A 24,077-nucleotide genomic window follows, 5' to 3' on the forward strand; every position below is an offset into this window, starting at 1 on the left:
CATTTTTCTCATTGTGATTATTCATTTTTAATTGTTTTACTTTTTGCACCAACAAGACGGAACATTAAAGCAGAACCATGCAGTATTGTATTGTATTGTGATGGTTAAATGTCTTGTGGGGAGATCAGGGGCTCATGTCTCCACTCCCCCGACTCTCTGAAAACCAGTCTTGCAAGATCAGGGCCGCTGACCTGGAGTCCTCAGAATCAGGTCTCGTGATGTCTCATGTCTCATGGGGAACATGAACTGCTTCACGGCACACACACACACACACACACACACACACAAGCCAGGTACCGGTTATAAGATCAAGGCAGCGATAGGGACATTTTAGACGTTCATCAAGGCAGAGCAGGCGAAAAAGAAGCAGAGAAAACCATTATTGGAGGAAGTGAGGAAGAGGAAACACGTGCCCTTACTTGATACGACCCCACCTAATGTTTCACGCACCCTGCATTGCTTGATGTACGTAGACTAGGCCTACAGTATTACATCAAATATTTGAAAAATAAGAATGACCGGTGGGTCCATCAAAACTAATAAATAATCACACAAGAACAGGTAGTGATTTAAAAAAAAGTACTAATTAATAAAATACTACTATCCGTTCTACAACTATTTTCTACCATGTTATTCTCCACATGAGGGTCGCTGGGCCCCTGGTTCTAGGTTCTATAGCTATTTTGAAAAATGTTATTTTAAATATTTTAGATTCATTCATTTTATATCAGATACATTTAAATATATATGATTTTTATAAGGTTTTTGCTGATTAAGGGTAAAACCAACAGTTAGGTTTCAGTGGGCAGGAAGAACTATGATTCACAACTTTGAACTCTGGAGGGCGATGATTAACCTCTCGCTATACAGCTTGCCAGATTCTATTAAGAGAAGAAGGGGACCGTGGGTGTGGGATGGACCGTCTCATATTTCTCACACCCTCTGACTTCCACCTCCTTCACACTTGCACACTTGACTATAGTGGCTCTGGGAATGCTGAGTAGGTGAAGGGTAGAGAGGGCAGGTGTTCTTTATTTTTCTAATACTCGTCTCTCCCGTTACTTATCTCACAAAAAAGCGACAGTATTAGATGGGAGAGTGCACCTGTCGATAGCTGGCTCTCTGTCTATATCATGCATTATGTGACTGATGATTTACAAGGCTTTCACCACCTGGTGGCGTTATTGGTTGGACAATGGCTGAAAATGAAAGTTAAAATGAACATTTCAGCAGCAAGATGGTTATATCTCTGATGAACCATTGTAGCAGCAGCCAGGACTGTTACATCAGCATTTCATGTTTAAACGGCTCCGTGTTTTGTGAAGAAGCTAGCCGTAGCTCTTGATTTCCGGCCCTGGCCAACAATGCTGTGGGCTCAAGGCATTAAAAGCCCCCATCATGTGAATTTCAACGGCAATTTCAAGTATTACAAGGGGATTTGCTTTATTTCCCTCCTTTACACAAGAGAAGCGACCTCTAGCAGCTTTTGTGTTGATCGGTGTTCAACATCCACTGGAGACCAGCTCCTTACTTTTTTCTGCTTCTCTTTGTGCCATGTTGAACGTGAAAAACCAAAATAACGCTATCACTGCCTTGAACTTATAGCTGTTACGTGTTTAGTGGTAGTGTCTGAGGACTCCGGGTCGGCAGCCCTGATCTTGCAAGGCTGGTTTTCTGCTAACAAGGTTGGGGGTGTGGGGACAGCCCACAGTCTCCCCACAACAACATATCTAACCATCACAATGATTCCAAAGCTGTTAAATTAGACTTAAAATCTTAAGTTCATTTACGTGCACAGTTTAATCCAACTAAGGCCTTAGTACGACTGAGACAGGTAATCTGAGAGTTTTCTTAGTCTGAGTATATCTGCAGAGGAGAAAACTGATTTATTTGCAGTCTGACTCTGCCTCCATAGGTGGCGCTGTATCTCCCTTTAAGCTAGTGCAAATTGAATCAGTTTCCTGTTGATCTTTGCATCGCAGAAAAACAACTAACGGCGAGATGGATCGTGCTGTTGTCTCTGTATGTTTCATACCTGCTTCTCCATAGCATTCACGCTAGCCGGCACGGTTGTGCTATTTGTTATTTTCCGGCAACAGTACTGCAGTTTATATGTCGTCTCCTATTTCCGGGGTTAAAGAGCGGGGAAGAAATTTTGGTGCAAGCTCAGAACGCCAAGTCCGACTCCAGTCCGACTAAGCGTACATGCAGGAGTAATCAGACTATGCATAGCATTATCTCGGTATGTTAGACCATCTAAGACTAGCTTGATTTTGGCCAGACTAATGTGTTTACATGACATTAAAGGTGACATAGAATGCTTGTATCAGACATATATGTTAGTTATGGAGGTCTACTTACATATATTAACTTGTTTTCATGGTTAAAAACCTCCTAATCGATGCAAACGAGCCGATCAAAATATCTCCTCACTGACGCTCTCGTCAGCCGCGCTGTTTCAGACCAAAACCACACCCCTAGAATGTGGACTGTGTTGTGATTGGCCAGCCAACGAGAGCTTTCCCACTGTCCTGTGATTGGCCAGGTACCTGGAAGTGACGTAATAGATAGGCCAGCTCTCAGATACACAGCTCCCCCTCTGGCACGGTGGATGCTCTGCATCTCAGCAGCTACAACGAGAGTAGTTCTTCTTCTTCTGCGGTTGAATGTACGCAACCGGATGTGCCCGGACTAGTGCCCGCACCAGGAGGCGCTACGGTGGTGAGAGGAGTGGTGAGGATTTCTGATGACGACATCAACATACGGAAGTGCTGATCCGCTTCGCAGAGCCCAGGAAAACAATACAACACTATTTTCTCAGCAGTGGCTGAACTGTTTGTTCTGAAACTTTAGGGTTTCATAAACGAGGTAATGACGCAGATACACACACAAACACAGCGTTATTTGGAGCTTCCGGTCTATGTCGCCTTTAAGAAAACCAAATTATTGTCTTTGTTCAACTTAGACAATAAGTGTACATGAGTATGTAACGGCACTGACTGGCTAAATCAGTTCATCTGCTTGGGTCAGTCAGCCTTGATTGCAAAACATCCAGCTTAGCTCAGCAGCTGACACACAAACACGCACACACACACACACACGCACACACATGCAAGCAGACAGGTGAAGCGGGAAGAACAATTGGATGACACACTGAGGGACAGAGGGAGGGACTGAATTACCATAGAAACTGGTCTAACTGTTCAAAGAAGCAGGCAGGAAAAAGGGTGAAAGCTGAAGAGGTCCAACTGTCAAGGTCACTGCCTCACACGGCGTCAAACTCTGACAACTAATCACAGCTCAGGTGCGTTTGACTGTTTTGTATCAGCAGGAATATAACGTTAGTGCGTTTGTATTTTGGAGCCGCCGACATAGAGCTTTAAAGCCTTTTCGGAGGTTTATTTTTAATTTCTTTTTTGTGTTTCCTTGTGGTTATTCCAATGGGTGACTGATGGAACAGGAGCCATATGGAGTAAAAGTCAGCTCTGGCACAGGTAAGCTCTCCCTGTCTGACAGCAGATTGCAGTGATGTAGGTATTTATGAGTTGCATGCAGTTCCATTTACACAAACACTGAGCTGCTGCTGCTGCAGTCTGAAGACCACACAGAGGTTATTTTTAGCCCACAGCGGATCATTTTTAAACATGCCGATCAAGAACTGCTTTCATAATTGTCTTTAAACAGTCATCTTTCTTCATGAGACTGAATATAAATTCTGTGGCACATCATATACACCTGGGTTGGAGTTCGTGGAGTGTGTGCGGTTTCTCAGAAGCAATTTGCTGCTCCTGGAAAAACCAACGCTGCTGCTTTGGCCTCTGTTTTAGAAAGGAAAGACAAATCTGCACTCTTTATCAAAAATGTCACAATGTGAAACAGACATTCTTAAGGTCCTTCATAAGATTGATTAGATTTTTCTTTTTTCTTAGTCTCAATAGTGTCAGGCCTTAAAAGTTATAATTCAAATGTTTTCTTTTATTTTAAAATCCAAAATATATATATATACAAATCCGAAATTTAAAAAGAGGAAAATGTGGTTTTATCTTAAAGGAAAGTCTCCCAAAAAACAGCGAATAATTTTGTTTGACACTGTGAGCTTATCCTGCACCTAATATCAGCAACAGTAATTACAACGGTAACATTATTATTTTAAAAAAAAATCTGCAGTGGATGGAGTTGCCACTGGACCCTGAACTACACATCATGTACCCTCTGTCACAGTACTAAACATTTCTGAATACATACAGTATATATATATACATATACTGTAAATGTGTTTTTGTACATTTGATTACATACTTCTCACTGTGTCAGGCTGGACCTGATGTTTTAAGATGTTTTTCTTCAAAATGTACGTTTGTCTTAGCAAATGTTGCCATTTATTTCTGTATTAAGAGCAATCTAATTTAAACACACTTCTATATAAGTAAACATCAGGTCCTGACCACTCCCCTCCCACCCCCCAAGTAGGTTTCACTTGTTAAATGTCATGTCTGTATATATAAACATTATTACCCACACAGATTCTGACTGATTTTGCTATGACAACAGAGTGAAAGGGTGAAGGGAAAGATTGTTTGTGCATTTACATGTATTCAAAAACAACTCAAAGTCAGGTGAAATAGAGACAATATAACTATAATATAGTATAAAACCTAGATCAAAAATCCAAAAATCAAGAATAGTCAGCAACTAAAATGTGTCATTTAAAGGTTTTACTAAATGACCTGATGCAAATGATTGTCTGAATGTTTCATTACATCAAAGAGAGGTTGTCTGATTAACCATTAACATGTGAATCAGTTCCACACCGGGGAGCTGCTCTAAAAGGTTATTCTTGGTTTGAACTGCATGTTTCAGCTCTGTTTTGAACAAATCCATTACACATTCCAAATGCTGAGGGAAAACGGAAGTAGCCTCTTGAGTTTAATGGCGCGTTCCATTTGTAGTCGGAACTCGGAGTTTCCAAGGTCAGGGGCTGTTTCTTACTCAGGAACTTTTCTCCCTGAACTTGGATTTCCAACTTGGAATCTCAGATTCAAGATGGCTGCCACTAAACAACGAAATAAATAGCACTCTTGTCATATTAGTTTTGCAAAAATTCAACCGTACTGTTTGATTTTTAACCGTTTGAGAACATCATCATTTCCAGTTTTGTTAAACTTGGCATTTTATGGAGCAACAAATATTCGATCGATCGAGAAAATAATCGCCAGATTAATTGATTATGAAAATAATCGTTAGTCGCAGCCGTCATATCATGATGTAAGAAATATTTAATTTAATATTTAATTACAGTATTTGTATTTATTCACAACAAAACATATGTCACGGTATCAAAAATTGATACTGTCTGGATATATGACCACCCGACTATTGGCTATCGACTATAATACTGTCGTAAAAATGTTCACAAAACGTTTCACAAGTGAAGTGAAGTGACTATATGCACAGTCAGTTCCCCAACTGTTTCTTTTAAGCTGTCAGCCAAGATGCAGAGGTGTTCTACGGTCAGTGGCTACAGAAATGACCTAGTAATTTCTACTGAAAGACAAAGTAACCAACTACTGAAAGACAATGTAAAACATTGTTGATCAATATCATATGGTTTAATTGCCATGGTTACCTTAAAAAGTCCAAGCTTCGCCCCTACTACTGACCGAAGTTAAGGCGCTTGTAAGTGTCACTCATGCATATAGTCAGTGCCACTGCTCAAGAACCTTAAGCCTTCAGCTGTCTGACAGGATAGATGTTTGTTGTCCCTGCCCCTCACTCAGGGACAATCATCTTTTCAGATGAACAAACATTTCTGTTCACAAAGACCAAACCAAAGAAGAATAGTGACATCAACAGCTTTAAGCTTTTTTGGGTGACCCTGGCATGTTCTCTCTGAGAGCGAGCCTGCTGGCCTCTTGCAGGACAGTGAGGACATTGAGGACAGTGAGCTGTGACTGAAACTTACAAACCTCATCCATCGCTTTGACCCCTTGTGAGGAAATTAGCGTGATGATAACTATTTCCTGGTGATGTTGATGCACACTTGGTCAGGTTTAGGAAAATATCATGTTTTTTCTTTATAATGTGTAGCATAAAATTCCAATGTTTGGTGCTGAAACTACTCACCACCACATCGCCTCCTCTTCCTCTGTGTTCACTGTTGGAGATGCATCAAAATAAAGAAATATGTTGAGAGTACTTATGATACTGAGCTAAGAATGTAGATGTATGTATTCACACACACACACACACACAATACATTCCCTCGCCCCTAACCTTAACCATCATAACCCTTAACCTAAATCCAAGTCTAACTGCAAAACCATGTCTTAAATAATATATAATACAAATAATTGAATCCGTTCTTAGCTATTCTGTTATTTTTATTTTATTTTCAACCAAAACTGTATGTTGAATAACACATGGACATAACATATAACATAAAAGAGAATCCTGTTTCTTTTTTATTCATTCATTTGTTGTGTATGACAGTTGTATGTGTCTCCTGTTGTAATCTGTGACTGTTGTTTTAGCCAGGTTACTTTTGGAACAGAATATCAATGAGGCCTTTTACCTGGTTAAATAAAGGATATATATATATATATATACACACATACACACACATTTATTTACACATGAAGTATGTTACTGCTGCAGGTCTCACCTTGCACAGCTCCAGTATATTTGTGAGTTACTGTTAATATGTCATGTTACTTGTTGACACATGACCCCTATTTACTTAAACTCTATTGCTGGTAAAGACCTGCAGATGGCTCACTTAATACACACTGCTGCACCTGTCTGTGTGTTGAGCTGAACATGCAGCAGCACGGCTGATGGTGACCTTTTCAACTAAGAGTCAATTCTGCTATTCTGAAAACTCTGCACTGACCATATCCCTTCTTTTTCCTTCTTCTTCATCGTCACATGATCAGAGTAGGTTTTCTGATTGTAAAGACTACAGACTGACAGTCTACAGTCACTAATGTAAAGAGCAGGACCTGATGTTATAGAGTGATGAAGACACCCAGGCAAGTTTAGTTACTTATTGCTGAGCTAATGGGGTGAGAAGACACTGAATCAGCAGCAGGACCTGATGTTATAGAGTGATGAAGACACCCAGGCAAGTTTAGTTACTTATTGCTGAGCTAATGGGGTGAGAAGACACTGAATCAGCAGCATACTCTTGTACACAGGAAGGCAAACAAGCACTAAGAATCAGTAGCGTAACAACAGGAGGTCAAACAAATTGTGCAATGGCCATAGTCAACATCCTGGAGGGAGGTGGGGTAGTGGGAAATACTACCCTTTCACTTTACACACCCCACCAGAATGATCTCCAGTCCAGTTGGGTTTGTCCATGATTTGACCACATGGGTTTGTCTATGTCTGACAGCATGGGTTTCCCATGTGGGCCCATGTTACTGAAACCATATGGTACCTGCAGAGTTGTTTTTCTACTGGAAGGTTGTGGGTACATAGATGCTGGTGCTGGTTATTAGTTCTATTAGAAGCAGTAGAGGTGGTACCTTTGATATAAATGGATGAAATGAGGGTGATCATAACATTGCTTGTATGGATTCATTTAGATATAGACAATGTGAGTAACCTGTGGTCAGGTATAAGCCTGGGTCATAATTTACACATCCATTGGACGCTCTAAATTGACCATAGATGTGAATGTGACAGGGACTGTGTCACAAGCTCTCAATTAAAGCACCGTTTTGTCCTTATAATACTCAAAGATTTTGCCATGAAGGGTTCTCTAACTAGGGACTTCTCTCTCACTTGCAATGTTAATCACCTCCACCTCCAGATGAGAATTGTACCTTAAATAATTTAGTGAGTCCCAGGTGAATGGAACAAGCTGAAATACAATCTGAATCATTATAACCAATGAAAGTCATCAACTGGTAATTTGCAGCCAGTAAAATATTATTGATTGCAATGACAACCTGAAAATCTGTGATCATCTTACCTGGCAGATAACTAATTTGTCTCTTTATCTTCAGGTCAACATCCAGTCATGGCATCAAGGATCATCCAGTCATGGATGTGAAGACATCTGAACATCTACAGTGAAGGATCAAACAATTCGACGCTAAATAGCACAGAGTGTAAGGATGAGAGAGAAGACATCTGTCGGCGTCCCAAACGTACAAGCCAGAGCCATATTCAAATTCTTCCCCATGTGAAAATCACCTCAAACCTCAGGATGTCAATCAGTGCTGGGGATTTGCCCAACATCAGTGTCTCACTTCTCCATGACATGTTCAATTCCTCCTCACAATCTTCCCCTCCCTCCACCACACCTCCATCTTGCAGCATCGATGAGTCCTACAAGTACATCTTCCTCCCCATCTGTTACTCTTTCACGTTCATCTTCAGCATCCTACTCAACTCTGTTGTCCTCTACCGTTCCTTCCGCCAGACCAAGCGCTGGAACGCCTCCCTGATCTACATGGTTAACCTGGCCTCTACGGACTTCATGTATGGCCTGTCGCTGCCGTTCCTAGTGGCCAGTTACATCATGCGTGACCGTTGGATCTTTGGGGACTTCATGTGTCGCCTAGTCCGTTTCCTCTTCTACTTCAACCTCTACTGCTCTATCTTTTTCCTCACCTGCATCTCTGTCCACAGGTACCTTGGTATCTGCCACCCGATGAAAGTCATCTCGCTGGAGACTAAGAAGGCCGTCAAGTGCACTTGTGTCCTGGTTTGGATTGTGGTCTTTGCTCTGACCTGCCCCATTTTCCGGTTTGCTCAGACTGGTCATGTGACAAGACTGGGAGGAGTTGGCGCCACTGTAAGTGATAGTGACAACCCCAGCTACGAGATGTCCCTGATTAATGGTAATGGAAGCCATGGTCATTTAGGAGGTATCATTGAGGAGTACCAGAACTGTTGGGATGATGCCATAGATAAGGAGTTTGCTGATTACGTGCCCTATGGCATCATACTCCATTTGCTGGGCTTTTTTGTGCCTTTTTCCATAATTGCTTGGTGTTACTCTCATGTCGTTCTGACTATATTTAGAACGCTGCACTCACGGCCCTCATCTCACAGAGGTCCGAGAGGGGGAGGGCATGAGGGATTGGAGAAAAGGGAGAAAGCAAGCTCTGCAATTTTTGGGAAAGAAAGAAAAGGAAGCAATGGGATATCAAGAGCAGTGAGAAGAGATGAAGGGATATCCATTTTCCTTGGTGCCCGCTCCCCATATGCCAACCGCAGACGCAAATCCATCAAAACCATTATCACCATCACCTTCCTCTTTGCTCTGTGCTTCCTCCCCTTTCATGTCACCAGAACCATATTCCTTCTGTTGAAAGTGACAAAGAGAGTCCCCTGTCAAACCATGACCATGGTCTCCATGTGCTACAAGATTACAAGGCCTTTGGCGTCATTCAACGCATGGCTCAACGCCCTCCTTTACTTTCTCACTAAAGACAAAGGGGGAGCCCACTGCTGCCAGACTGTGGACAGCAACACACAACAACAACAACATGGCGGCCTTCTGCTGCCACTGAGGATGATGGGAAAAGGAGAGGATGCAGAGGATGGAGGGAGAGAAGATGGGATGGACAATAGGGAGAAAAAAGCATTGCACAACAGTCCGTCATACACAAACAGAGCAAAAGTCAGATATATAGTGGATATAGAAAAGTGACAAAACAGAAGGAATTGTGGGTGAACTAACAGATGCCTTTTACTGGAAAAGAAAGTATAATATGAGCATTGTAGCAGAGATTAAAAGAGTTTTTTTGAAGTGTGGTTGTATGAGGGACTGGCACATAGTCAGTGCTGACTTTGCCATCACTGCTGCTGGAAACCAGTCTGAGACACATTGCTCTCTCACTAAAACATAGCTCATAGCAGGTACACAATATCAGATTTTTGCCACGTAACTAAAGACTCACCAAACAAAAGGTGACCACAGCCATGGAAAAACCAGAAACAAGTAGGCTGAGGGACATTTTGAGTTATTTACAGATTATGAATGTTTGATTTCTATGCTTTTCATCAATGCCTAACATTAAATATTTCAAGAAGATGTGGCCATTTGAATGCAGGCTCTCTTCAAACTGCTTTAGGGAGAATTTTAGCTTCAAATACCTTCTGGGTGCCAAGAGACAGAATCATCACATTTACATAGCCCAACCCGCTCCTGGTCTAGCTGTCAGTGAAATCATGCCTCTCTGTATGTGCTACTTCTCATTACAGAAACAGGAGCACAGATACTATTTTGTGAGCTACACTGCTACACAGAACAATACATAAAACAATATTAAAAATACCTAAGAGTTAGAAGGATCAAAGATAGATATACATTTCTAATATCAAATAAAATAAAACACATACAAGTGGCTCTGTATTGGTGTGGATGGTTCAGTCTGAGCTGAATGATGATGGTGTGCTAAATAGAGTGTTATAGGTGTTATATAGTGTTATAGAGAGTTGCTAAATCATTAGCATCACAGTTAATACTTCATACACAAAGCTGTGTTATTCACACATTGTTCAAGCACATCGGCAGAGCTGCTGCTCTCTATACCTCTGACTGATTATGCTTAGGGCCCCCAAAAGCTTAGCAGTGGCCCTGCACATCAGGTTGGGTTGTTATTCATATTAATAGCAGACGCTCACATGCTCCCATTACAGCTTATAATACGATCATCTGATCAACACAAGTTTTGATGTGCGTAACATTTGCACTTTAAAACAAAAATACTGAGCTATAGCTAATAACAATTTAGCCACATAACGTTCTGAAACGCACAGTGCATTATTAAAAGACAGTGTCTAGCATGAAAAAACATTTACTAACCTAACATAGATTAACAACGTTAATGAAAACTCACCCCATAAGATGATTGAAGGTTCATAAGAGGTTCGGGGTGCTTTACTTTCATTGCTGGTGTCATGTCGTCATCTCAGAAGTAACTGAAGTCTCTTCACCTCAAGGTGTCCAGTTATTCTCATGTCCTGCCACTCACTGCCACCCATCGCCATTCACTGCGATCAAACAACCGTAATTCAAATACAAAGTTTATCTGAAACTTCAATTTGCATAATTTACTCCTCAGACCAATGTCCGTGGAGAAAATCTACAATTTTACATCACAACAGTGTTGCATTTGTCAATCAAATGTCAGTCAGTCAGTCATCATCCACCGCTTTATCCTCCACCAGAGGGTCGCGGGGGGTGCTGTGCCAATCTCAGCTACATCGGGCGATAGGCGGGGTACACCCTGGATAGTTCGTCAGTCCATCGCAGGGCCACACACAACTAGAGACAAACAACCATTCCTCTCACACTCGGTCAATTTAGAGTGTCCAATTTACCTAATCCCCACAACTGTGGGAGAGACAAAACCCAACCATGCAAACTCCATGCAGAAAGGCCCTTGTTCCGACCGGGGCTCGAACACTCACTCCTATGGTCAATTTAGAGTGTCCAATTTACCTAATCCCCACACGGCATGTTTTTGGACTGTGGGAGGAAGCCGGAGAACCCGGAGAGAACCCACGCACACACGGGGAGAACATGCAAACTCCATGCAGAAAGGCCCTTGTTCCGACCGGGGCTCGAACCCGGGTCTTCTTGCTGCAAGGCGAGAGTGCTAACCACTTCACCACCGTGTGGCCCATCAGTTCAAATGTGTGAACTTTAAAATCCTTCATTCAGGTTTATGTGAGTGACAGAAACTTCATGGAAATCAAATGAGGCAGCAGGAGACCAGCAGCTCCTGTGTAACCTACAAGCTCAAAACTGTGATTATATGTATATGCACTTTGGTGTGGGAGAGTGAGCAATTGACAAACTTCAGCTTCCACACAAAAAAGGGCTGTCTAATGGGGAGATAGAGTGTAGATGTAGAAGTAGATTCTATTGGGCGAGCCTTCTGCTGATGGCTAAAGCAATCTGTGCATTTGTTTGTCAGACTGGTTCCTGGCAATGGCAGCACTGAATATATGTCAGGTGCAGGTGTGCAGGTTTGCTGCTAGTCATATTTTTAAAAAGTTAGCTTGTGCAACATGACTGAAAATGGGATGTAATCATGTCGATTTTTTGTTTTTGTTGTACATACGTTGTATATACATAATGTGTTACATATTTAAAATGCTGCACTTCTGTTTAAAGTAACACAATGTAGGATTTGCTCTCGGGCTTCCCCACCGTTGTTTGTTACAACTGTCATGTCAACGATACCGGTGAACTCTGAAGCACGACTATACAAACAACCATGTTTTTAGACCAGCTCCATTAGCCTTTGTTTTAGCATTAGCATATAGCAATTTTGCTTTATTTTTCAAGATATTACAAATGAAAACAACGATTGCTCACATGGATTCACATGTTCTGAAGTCCTTACATATTCATGAAGTTGAATGTAACGTTCGGCAAAAGTAGCTGGAATTAATTTAATTAATTAAGTTTTAATGAGCACATGTGAGAACACAGGAGGAAAAACTCTGTATAATCCACAGCCAGTGAATTAGTTGGTGAGTGTCCAAGATGTGTCTGACCAAGAGAATTGCTGTACACAGGTTTCTGAACATTTAATGTATGATCTGTCTCTGTTATGTTTCTACCACCCGTACAGACACAGCATTACTGATAAATACAGTCAGATTCCAGGAGAAAGCAATGCCGTACAAAAAAGACATTTTGAAATTCTTTACACTGCATTATGTCACATGGTTTTCCGAATTGATTAACTGTCCACAGACATTGTTTGAGTTAAGAAATATCCCAAATTGTGCTTTATAATGTACTTAGCATTTGTTGACAGATCGGTAAGTGTAAGCGTATTTCTAATTAGCTGGATGATTATTAGTGGTGATTATTTTTAGTGTATGTACAGCATTCTTTACACATACATACGAATAGAGTGGTGTACATGTTATAAAGTTATACAGAGTTTGATGAATGTCATGTTGTCTTCATAATAATGATAAACTGGTGACTCATTGTCTGCATGACAAATGTGTACAAACCTTGGATTAAAGTGGATAGTTGAGATGTGGTTGTATGAGATAATGACACTCGTGCAGCATTTCATTTACATCGGAAGACGGAGCTGGGAGTGTTCCAGAGTAGCAGAGAAGTCAGAAAACCCATTTTAAAATCTTTTAATTCTGAAGCTTTAATCAACTTTAATACAGACTGTTCAACAAAAGGATAAGAAGAAAAAAAAAAAGGATACTTCATTGAAGGTCAAAATTTAGTTTTTAAATATTGGATTGAATTTTTTGAAATTTATGGACTGGCGAACTGTCCAGGGTGTACCCCGCCTATCACCCTATGTCAGCTGAGACTGGCACAGCAACCCCTGCGACCCTCCGGTGGAGGATAAAGCGGTAGATAATGGATGGATGGATGAAATTTATGGTCTTACCTTTATTTTTAAATAAAGTCCATGTGCCTATCCTTCTCCGGTCACTTTCTTGTAAAAGTCCTCCTTATTTTCCAAGAAGGAAAGTCATCTTGGATCTTTCCTATTGTGACTGTTTGAAAAGAGTGAGTTATCTTATGTGAGCTATGCCAATCTCAGCTGACAGTACAACCATCCACTCTCACACTCACACCTATGGTCAATTTAGAGTGCCCAATTTACCTAATCCCCATTTTGCAAGTTTTTGGACTGTGGGAGGAAGCCGTAGAACCTGGAGAAAACCCATGCACACACAGGGAGAACATGAGTTGGTCATCCATTATTTATCACTTCACCCCACTGAGTGGGAGAGAAGTATTGTTTTTGGTGGCTCTGTGTGTCTGTCTTTTACTTGTCATGATGATGCTCTGCCTCACCCGCCTACCCTGACCGCACATCCTTGGTTTGTACAGTGGTAGCCATCATGGAATCCTCAGAGTTTCTGAGTTTAAAAAAGCTGAGGTAAGGCTGCTCCTATTGGCTTTTCTGCTACAACTGCTCTGCATACAGGTCCCTTTGGTGGAAAGACTTGCTACTCAAGCATCAGCAACAACTTCCTGTGCTGTGAAAAATTAGTAGGGGATGAAACTAAACATCAGTGACATGCAGAGAGTAAGTCGGTCTTCTCCCTTAACTGTGCCCTTTGCAGCTATTCCAACAGGGGTGGTCAAATTCACATTTAGAACTCAAACACAAACTGATACATGTGTTAACTCATGCTTCTGAGACAAAATGACAACCCATCTACATGTCTACACATGTCCAGTGTTTAAGAGTTCACTGTGCACTTTCAACCCACAAAGACTTAGCAATATATTTCAGAATATATCACAGACTGAATATATTCAATCCATAAAACACCTCACAAGTATGTAAACAGCTGGAGTGTACATTATTCCAAATTTATGACAAACATTCTACTAGCACTTACACTTCACAATAAAAACATGTAAATAAACAAGATATTTAAGTTAATTAGTGTTGGAGTTTGTAACAATGCTGCAGTTGGCATCCAGATTCACAGCTTCCTGGTCTGCAATTAAGGGGGAAAATTAAGGGAAATTTACAATGGTTGTGCCCCTAACTTGCCAAATAAAATCAAGGTTGTCACAGTGTGTCTTAAAATACAGTAAGACTTCACATACACACTTTAACATCAGCGAAAAGTGTAAGAATGCGATTACGTTTCCCCATAAACGCCGACTGGGTAGTGTCAATTGTGTTTTATAGCAGTGATCCACCTCTACTGTCCTCAGGGAGGATCTTTGGTGATCCAGTGAAAGGTTCTCCAGTTAATCTGTCCCCGACTGTTTCATCATCCTGTCTCACAACATCTATCCAGCATCACTAAAACAGCTGTGACAAGTCGAGTTCTGAGGGATACAGGGCACAAAAGCATCTGGTTAGGGTCAGGAAGATCATATTGCTGGTCTACTGTTTTCTCACTGACCTCTTGCTTGTTATGCACCATATCACCACATTCCACATCTCACATGTGAAACACTTATTTTGAATTTGAACATTCACACTTTTTTGTATGGAATGGACAGATATTACTTTCCGGTGGTTTGCAGGAATGTAAAATAAAATACAGTGCTTGTAGTGCAATGCACTGCAGAGGTATCTGTAGTACATTAGGATCACAACTGTTCTCCTTTTTTTATGTTAAATTATCAACCCTATTGTGCACTGTGTATTTGCTAAAGAAACACAAATACAGAACAGGAACATCCTGTGCCGACCTCTGCTTCTGTTTATCTCCCTTTGATTATTGTCCCACTAGTGTTTCTCGTTACTGATTTGTATTTAGATTGTATTTTTGTAGTCTTCATGACCACTCAAAGCAATATTCACTACACCAATCCACACCCATTCAGACACTGCCTGCACAGCTACTGCGAGAAATTTGTGGTAGCATGTCCATGTAGGCACGATAAGAGTTATATTTGGGCTGATAATATGGGTCTCAAGTGCATTTGTCCGTAGTTTCCATAGTGGCCCCTACCCATGTTCGCCCACTACAAACCCATGCCCACTTAGTTCCTTTTCCAGGCTACCTGGGTACTAAGTGGGTACTAATGCCTACATGGTCCCAGCTCGCCTCACCTTGCCTCCTTAAGATGGGCAGAGTCATTGCTGCACAGCTGCATGAAACTGCTGTGACTCTATTATAAACGCAACAAACAAATACTAGTGGTTATAGTGACTCGTAAAGCAGTTGTTTTTGGTGTACTCAGTCTGACACAGTCACTGAACTGAAATACAGTGGCAGGGGTTGTGATTTGGCTCGCTAAATGTTGGAGATTAACGCATGTTTTAAGTCTGTTTTATTGATCTGCAGTTCGGCATTGTTCGTTTTGATTCTTGTGCCTTTCGCTTATGCCTCTTCCAGTGACAACACTCTGACCAGTCAGTGGCCGGCAGTCTGACAATGTCATGCATAGTATCGGCTAAGCTCCCTTGGAACCTCGCCAGAACAGGTACTAAATTGTTTTCTCTCAGGAATCTCACCTTAAATTGAGTGATCATTCAAGGCTTAGGCGACCATATTATTATATATAGGACAGATATTTCATTCTTCAAAGGCTAGGGGGACTAAAAAGCTACAGTTTAAATAATTGTGTCTGATCATAATTGTCTCAGTTGAATTATTGTGTGTATGCTCCCAGATTTGATGATGCCAAATTTATGACTACACTACTATCCTCAATCCCACATATGGATACAAATTATTTAATTTTTGGGAGAGACATAAATTGTGTTATGGACACCCAGTGGGATTGCCCCAGCTCTAGGGTGACCAGTCTTCCAAAAATGGCTGACAATGAGATGATTGTGATATAAAATACTCAGCTGGCGATATGAGAAGGAGTTAAACTGATGTAAAACGGAATCTCTCTCTTGTCATACAACTTCACTCCTTGCCTTGACAACCTCCCCTTTACCTTTCCCAACAAGAAACTACTTCAAACCAGTGGTATTGTCACACTTCAAATTATATGATCTAACTCTTGACCATTATACAATAACTTGACTTTGCATTTACACTTTGGAATGATATAATGTGCGAATGGTATCACATCATTTAGGGAACTGTTTTTCTGTGGCACATTTACAGATTTCACAAGCCTTTCATGCAAATTTGGTCTACCCCAAAACCAATTGTTCTGCTATATCCAGGTTTTCAGTTTTATTAAGACCATTGCAATACATTCCTACATCTGCCTGATGACGACTATAACCCTATTTTCCCCAAGAGGCCACATGAGAAGCATAAAATATTGTTGAGGGCCGGACCAATGTGCTGAATTAATTCTGCTCAATATTAATTTTATCTCTTTATAAAAAGGTTTTTTATAAAAACTTTTTTTTTGTATTGTTTTGGTGTAAATTGGGCAGCATACAAACACTACATAATGAATACTATTATATTATACTACTGTGTTGTAGTGTAGTGAATATATTGTCTGACACAGCCACAACACGCTTTGATTCTTTGATTGTATACATTGTAATGTATACTTATTTGAATAAACTTTATTTTAAAAAAAAGTTTTCACACAGCACATGATTGTGTATGCATGCTCAACATCTTCTGTTTTTGGGTGTATTGTGTGGAAGAGGAAATTTCCTGAAACTTAATTATTAATGAAGTGCAGTGTTCACATTTACAGGAAAGTTGCAGGTTAGTAAGAAGGTTCACAGCCTGTGTCATTATGAAACATTAGCTGCTCTTCACTGAACTCACTTTTTACTGAAAAAAAAACAAAAGGTTTTTGCACATTAGATATCAATAAGCCCGACTAACACAATCACACACACACACACGAACACGCACTTACACACACACACACACACACAGCCGTTGCAGGGGGAAACAGTGCCCCCCTCCTTTCCTCTCTGACCGGTTCAAAATTCAAACCACAACCGCCTCGCAAAATTTCCCGTCCTGCACCGCGGCCTAGAAAAGCCTCTGACGGTTATTTTAATTTAACATAAAAATTAAATAAAAATCACAGGAGCCATATTTTTCAGAAATAGTGACAGGGATCGATTGTGCTGATCGACAGGTACATTTTTATAGCGATATAATATTGCTGCGCGCGCATCTGAATTTCTATTTATTTTTTGTGTGTGTGACGGGTGTGTGTGTGTGTGGAGCTGAGGAGCAGAGCGGTTGGCGCCACTTTCAAATCCTCCACTGACACAGAATGAGAGTCCGGCTTCAAATACATTACACATCACTTTATTCATTCTTTTCATTTTAATTGTAAGACAAGGAATATCTTTACAGTTTTTGTCTTTTGGACCCTTTTTCCCCTTTCGGAAGGTAAGCAACATTTCCGAAATATATATATGTTATATTTCTTTCCACAGTGTTTTATACTTATTTGTTATTTCTTAAGTGTATTTTATTCAAATGGTGTACTTAGTTGGGGAACTTTACAATGTGTAACAGCTGTAAAGGTGACCGTGTTAGCCCTGCTGAGGCGCTGGTGTAAATGTGCAGCTGCGGCTGCAGTGAGCTGAAACAAAGGCTTTGCGCACGTAACAGCCTCACACGGCTGCTCCGTGTCCGTCTACCCACGTAGACGCGTCGGCTTTGACACCGCTCCGAGCCGCTTCGGAGCACAGGCGAACTTTTACATTAGAAGAATTGTTTTATATATTTCTGCAACAAAGCGTTCTAAAACATAACCGAGTTAAGGAAGCGGACACTCCCCCAGTCACAGCCCCCTCCCCAAAGACCCCAGCCCACTCCCGGCAGCGCACTCACTCTAATTCCGCTTCTGTATCCGTTTTTAATTCTCAAAAATAAAGAAAGAGTTGCCTCCTCTGAGACTTAGATGCAACAGGCTCTGAATTCAGTTCACATTATGTGAAATAATAGTTGAGGAAAAGTCGTCGCTTTGCTTGCAAAACTCCTGTGACGCAGCAGTTTAGAGGGGACTCGCCCTGCGTGTGTGTGTGTGTGTGTCACACTGCTGCAGTTAGCTCACTGTCCTGCTCACGACAACCCACTGAGCAGCTTTGTCACAATATTATACATCATTAACCACCACATTTTAATTATCTGTTAAACATGACAAATGAGTCCGTGCCAAAGTTAATGAGGCAGGTCAACTTACAGTTTATGTATGTTGAGCCATGTTCGGTTTGGCTGGAGAGTGAAAAGTGCATTTTACTGTAAAGCCCACTAACATAATGCATATTAATGACTAGCCAAACATGCAGCCATTCATACATGTATGCAAATAGATACAATTAATGTCCCATATATGTCTATTTTAGGAAAGTTTAATCTAAAAGCAAATTCCATCCTCAGCAATAATCTAATCATTAGACAGTGGTTGTTATGGCATTTATATGTACTTAATAAATGCCACACATGTGCGATGATATGCTACCTGTAGCTAATCATATACAGTAGGATAATTATTTGATATACTTTAATAACTTTCAGCTCTTATCTAGTGTATGAAACATTAAAATGCCCAGGTAACACAGTTACAATAATCAAAAGCCATCACTTCAAATCTGAACAACAGTCTAAAATAAACTAATTGTATTGTACAATGATATTTTTAACGGATAAACTGCAATTTGTTGCAAATTTATGTGATTTTTTATAAATTATATATATATAAATTATTATTTTTCAGTGCTACTTATATCTTAATCACAGAAGTGATGAATGTCACATTATCAATTTATAATTAAAAACAGGTGGAGATAATACACCAGTCTTTACACTGACTATGAGATAATATGGAGTACTGACAGTTAAACAGTGTTTATGATGTGTGCTGTCAGAGCCACACACCTGTTTCTTATATTTATTGAGCACATTACATTATTATTATTCATATTTCAATTTAAGATGATCTTTTTTGATTAGTAATTTATACAAGAAAATATCAGGAAAGGTTAAAAAAAGATGTCGAAAAGATATCCAGTTTGTTTGAAAATAAAACAGTGACAAGTATAAAATCCTTCACATTTTAATATAATAATCTGAATATCTTAATATAGCTTATCTTAATATATCTTCATTGAGCAGGTTGAATAATTATACTGCATAAAGCCACAGCTCAGTCTTCCTACTGAAATAATTAGATTTTATGTACAGATACTAAACGTATACTGTATTCTTGAACCGTTTTGTTTCTCCTGAGGAATAAGTTGACTCCACTCGTCTGTAGACAAACAGATGTATGGGAGCTGCATGAAACTACAGAATAAAATGATCAAGCTTTTAATTTCTCAAGACATATTTGATTAAAATGTGAAATAATTTAGAATCAGACCAGCTGTGCATCAGTTTGTGATTACAATAAATGTTCTGCTGATATACACACAGTTTATGTGAGCTAATTTCTACTGACTGGAATTAGAATAAAATGACAATGCTCTGTATCTTCCTGGCACTTTAACTGTCCTAAATAGCTTTAATCTAACCAATGGTGCACAAATCAGTCCATTTTGTGTTTTGGGGCTGAATTAATCCAACAAAATGAGAGCTGCTTGGTCTTTTTCTGTATGCATGTTTTTCGTGTTCTCTGTGTGTGTGTGTATGTGCACATGCACACAGAACAGAGGGGGTGGGCAGGGCCTGGGAGTCCTGGTAAAGCAGTGTAGTTTGAGAGCAGCACTTTCTGCACTCTGAGGGCTGGCCTCCTTCCCGCCGACTCCCATCTCGTGACCAAATTACACGAGAAAATATAGCAGAGTCAGACAAACACCGAGTCCAGCCATTGGTGAAACTGTGTAACATATTTCTGCTTGAATACCAGTCCACCTGGGTCCTTGTGTTTAGCTTTTTTACTCTGGGTCTTTGTGTGTAAATGTTGGCCTGTTGCTCTCACTTCCCTCATGTCTCTGCTGTGGTTTATGGTTTTTATTTTTGAAACGTTACCCTTGAAAAGCAGACTTCTTGTGTGCTGCGTGTGAAAGCGTTGCAAGCTTCCTCTCAGAGCCACACTTTCTTCATTTTATTTCCCTCCTTCTCCTCCCTCTCCTCCCTCCTCAGGCTTTTCCTCTCAGTCTGACAGCCGAGCAGCTTGGCAGGCTTACAGCTCAGGGCTCAAGCGCAGCTCAGCAGCCCCCTTTGCCTTCCACAAATTTATTTTTTATTCACTAACGGTTGCTCCGACAGACCCCCAATTTAATACCCGTATTGCACACATGCACAGGGATGACTTGATTTTTTTTCAGATTTTTCAGTGCTCCAGATAATGTTGATTTGTATTGTAGAAAGTGATGGCCGGGGAAAAAGGCTGCAGCCCTGTAGGTTTTTATGCCTACTGAGCCTCCTCACTATCTCAGTGTGCGTAGCTGGGGCTCCAGCGAGGCAGCAGGCAGCACTGAGGAGGACTGGGACACACACACTCACATATCTAGGAGGTGAAGATGTGAAAGGACAGGAAGGAAGGATGTGGGGGGAATACTCATTTTTTGGCAGGGTGGGCCATTTTTGGGACTGGGACCCAAACCCCCTGACACCCGTGACACCCGTGACACCCCCCTTTTCTTAGGAACAGGAGCAGGACAGGCCTTTTTTCGGTGCTCTCCTGTCACTGTAGTATTATTCCCAGTGATATATGTATGTACAGCATATGTGTGTGTTGCAGTGATGTTGTTTTTCCTGTTTTCATTTTTTATTTGAATATCTTTGTCTTCCTGTCGCCTAAATGCAGTGTGTGGGTGTGTGTTCTCTGTATTGATCATCTTTTTGAGGACTAGTTGATGTCTGGTTTTTGACATTGGCCTTTTAGTGAGAAGATCCCCACAAACTGAGGAGGGGGCGGGAGGTGAGGTAGATTAGTGTGGTTAGATAACTATCAGTTTTAGTTAGTCAGAAGTTAGGGCCAGTTAGAGCCTCCATCACTTGGTTTATGGTCTCTGCAGCAGACGGTAAGTGGATCTTTTTAAAATGGCTTCTGTTGCTGAGAGGGGAGAGAGCAGCAGGCCACAAAGAGGAGGTTTCCTCACCTCTGCACTGCTTCTCTCTCTTGTCTCTCTTTCCTATCTTTCTTTCTATCTGCAACAATTTTAGTTTCCTTTTCTACCTCACCCCCTCCTCTGTCAACCACTTTCTCTCTTTTTATTTTTATTTTTGAATGAGTCTGGAGGTTTGGGTCTGAATCTAATGCTGGTCTGTCACTGCTGTCCCTGCTGACATGACCTCTTGTTCTCAATCCACTTACCTTACCTCATCTCAGGCTTTTCTCATTGACTCAAAAGATGCCATTTGAGCAGTATAGAGCTGTACTGACACTGCGTAATCATTTTAATTACATTTTTAAACTCCTAATTAGATTTTATTTATTGATTTATTTTCACCTGTATCTTAAAGTAAGTGTCTTCATCACCACTTTTGTCTTGTTCTTGATTTCAGTTTTACAGGTACAGAAAGTGACAACACAAAAAAATGTGCTCTCTTCTGAATATATTGTATTTTTAGCATGAAAATAATGGTTTAAGAAACTGAAAGGAAATTAAATGGGAAGAAATACAATCATTCATTTAAATTTAAAAAGTTTTTTGGGGAAAAAAAACCCTCTGTTTCCAGCTTCTCAAGTTATTAGGATTTGACTGTTTCCATCAGACATCAGTTTTGACATTTAAAAAAAGGCTCAAAGCTCCACTGGAGTTGTGATACGTAAATGTGTATTTATGCATGATGACTTTGGAATGTAATTCAATGAATTGGTAAAAAACGTATTTTAATTTATTTTATTCAACTGATTTTTCCGAAAATACACTTTTTAACTTTTGATATTTCCATATACAGTACACTACATTTTCACACATTGTGTGAAATATGTGTATAAATATGCATGATGATATCATTTATACAAATTGTAGTGCTTTCTGCCCTAGTGTAACCAAGAACAAAAGCCATACTTTATATCCTATGCAATCGCAAAAGATGGGAAAAGCTAATAAAAAACAGTACATTCTACATTTCAGAAACAATTTATTTTATTCTACTTCTTTACACACCTACACAGCAGAGATGACTCCAGTCACACTGTACTGACTCAGCCTCTGACATGTCATGCAGTCTTTGAGTCTGTGCTCACACACTGTTCCTCTGAGAACCCTCTTCATCACAGTGGAACAGCTCCATTCTGCACACATGTCTTCTTCAGGTCTGCTTGCATTGGCTGCTGTCCTTTGGTGATGTGGCATTAACATGGCTGCTCAAGGTGATGAACACCATAAGTCAGCATAACACTGGGGAAGAGTCAGAGGAGTTTTTGCTGTGTTTGATAGTCATTGAAATAAGCAACCAAACACTTGATTATTGGCAATATAGATGAGTGTAAATAATAGCAGTCCGTTGGTTGCTTAATTGCTAGTGTGACAAGCAGTGTGAGGAGGAGAAATGAATTTGTGTTTTCCTTTCCTCTCTTTCCTGATGTGCTCCACATGAGAACACAAGGTCAACCTGCTGAGGACATTCACTAATAACAGTATGGAGATGGAGAACATTCAACAGTAGAGGTTCATAACATTTGTCTGGATAATTCCCTCTATCACTAACAAATCTTTTCATCTTCCAGAGTTGAATGTGTGACCCTCCCTCTGCTGTGGGCCTGCAGGTAAGACACTACTCACCTTCTTCTGTTTTTACCCAAATCCTTGATACTGTATTATCTTTTAATATTCTTTAATAAACTTGACATGTAACGTTCATTTGTTCTTTAAAACAATTGCAAAAAACATTCACATTTTAATGAGAACATTTTCTAATTTAAAATACAATACTGTTTTAATGATGCTTCAAATTTACATCAGTGTTTTTTCATCAGCAAATTAGATGACTGCACCAGAAAATTCTCCTGTTACCTGACCTGGGAAAAGAAAGAGATATATTAAGATGTACAATTTTTTTATAAAAAAGTTTCTGTGTGTCACTGATGTTTTATGTAGTATGTAAATTTGCTTAAAAAAAAAATTTATGAGATTGAAGTCGTAAATTTACAAGAATAAAGTTGTGATATTCTAACCTGTTGTTTTAGAAGAGGAGAACAAGAAAATGCATATTTTCCACAGAAATAACCAGGTGGAAATCGCTGCTTTTGTGGAGGGGGGAAATAGCTGCAACTGGTCCACTGCAGGGTTATGGGCGGATGCATCAGTGGGCCATTCAGAGGGGTATTGTGGTTTCTGTAGTTTATCATATGAATCCATATGCCATAAGGGGTTGGGGTCTCTCCAGGTGTACCTGGAGAGACCCCAACCCCTTATGGCATATAGGTAGAGAAACCACAGAACCCCTCTGAATGGCCCGCTGATGTATCCACCGATAAATCCACCGATAATCCTGCAGTGGACCATTTAAAGCTATTTTCCCCTCCACAAAAGCAGCGATTTACTGTTCAAAGTCCCGATACTTGTGACAATGTGATGCTGATGTGCCAAAAGTATCTCCTTGTTTGTGAAACCTATCGTACAATTCCATGAAATGCTCCACAGCCCTTATTTTAACAACTCTCCTCCTCTAAAACAACAGGTTAGAATATTACGACTTTATTCTAACCTGTTGAATAAAGTTGTAAATTTTACGAGAATAAAGTCGTAAATTTGCGACTTTAATTTCGTAAATTTATGACTTTATTCTCGAAGTCTGTGAAA

General features: G+C 40.3%; 1 protein-coding gene and 1 long non-coding RNA gene across 2 annotated transcripts; both read left to right on the forward strand.

Moving 5' to 3' along the window:
* The first annotated feature begins 3,219 nt into the window (after nt 1-3,219).
* Nucleotides 3,220-10,304, forward strand: si:dkey-6n21.13 (P2Y purinoceptor 3). Its single transcript, XM_044020927.1, has 3 exons — nt 3,220-3,304; nt 3,461-3,494; nt 8,010-10,304. The coding sequence occupies exon 3, from the start codon at nt 8,213-8,215 to the stop codon at nt 9,662-9,664; it is 1,452 nt and encodes a 483-aa protein (XP_043876862.1). The 5' UTR covers nt 3,220-3,304; nt 3,461-3,494; nt 8,010-8,212; the 3' UTR covers nt 9,665-10,304.
* A 7,306-nt stretch (nt 10,305-17,610) lies between these two features.
* LOC122767144 lies at nt 17,611-23,310 on the forward strand. The gene is made up of 3 exons (XR_006360174.1): nt 17,611-17,763; nt 23,003-23,041; nt 23,252-23,310. It is a non-coding gene; the product is annotated as an uncharacterized LOC122767144 (long non-coding RNA).
* Nucleotides 23,311-24,077: the final 767 nt, after the last annotated feature.

This window comes from Solea senegalensis, linkage group LG3, assembly GCF_019176455.1.
Source record: "Solea senegalensis isolate Sse05_10M linkage group LG3, IFAPA_SoseM_1, whole genome shotgun sequence".
Lineage (NCBI taxonomy): Eukaryota > Metazoa > Chordata > Actinopteri > Pleuronectiformes > Soleidae > Solea > Solea senegalensis.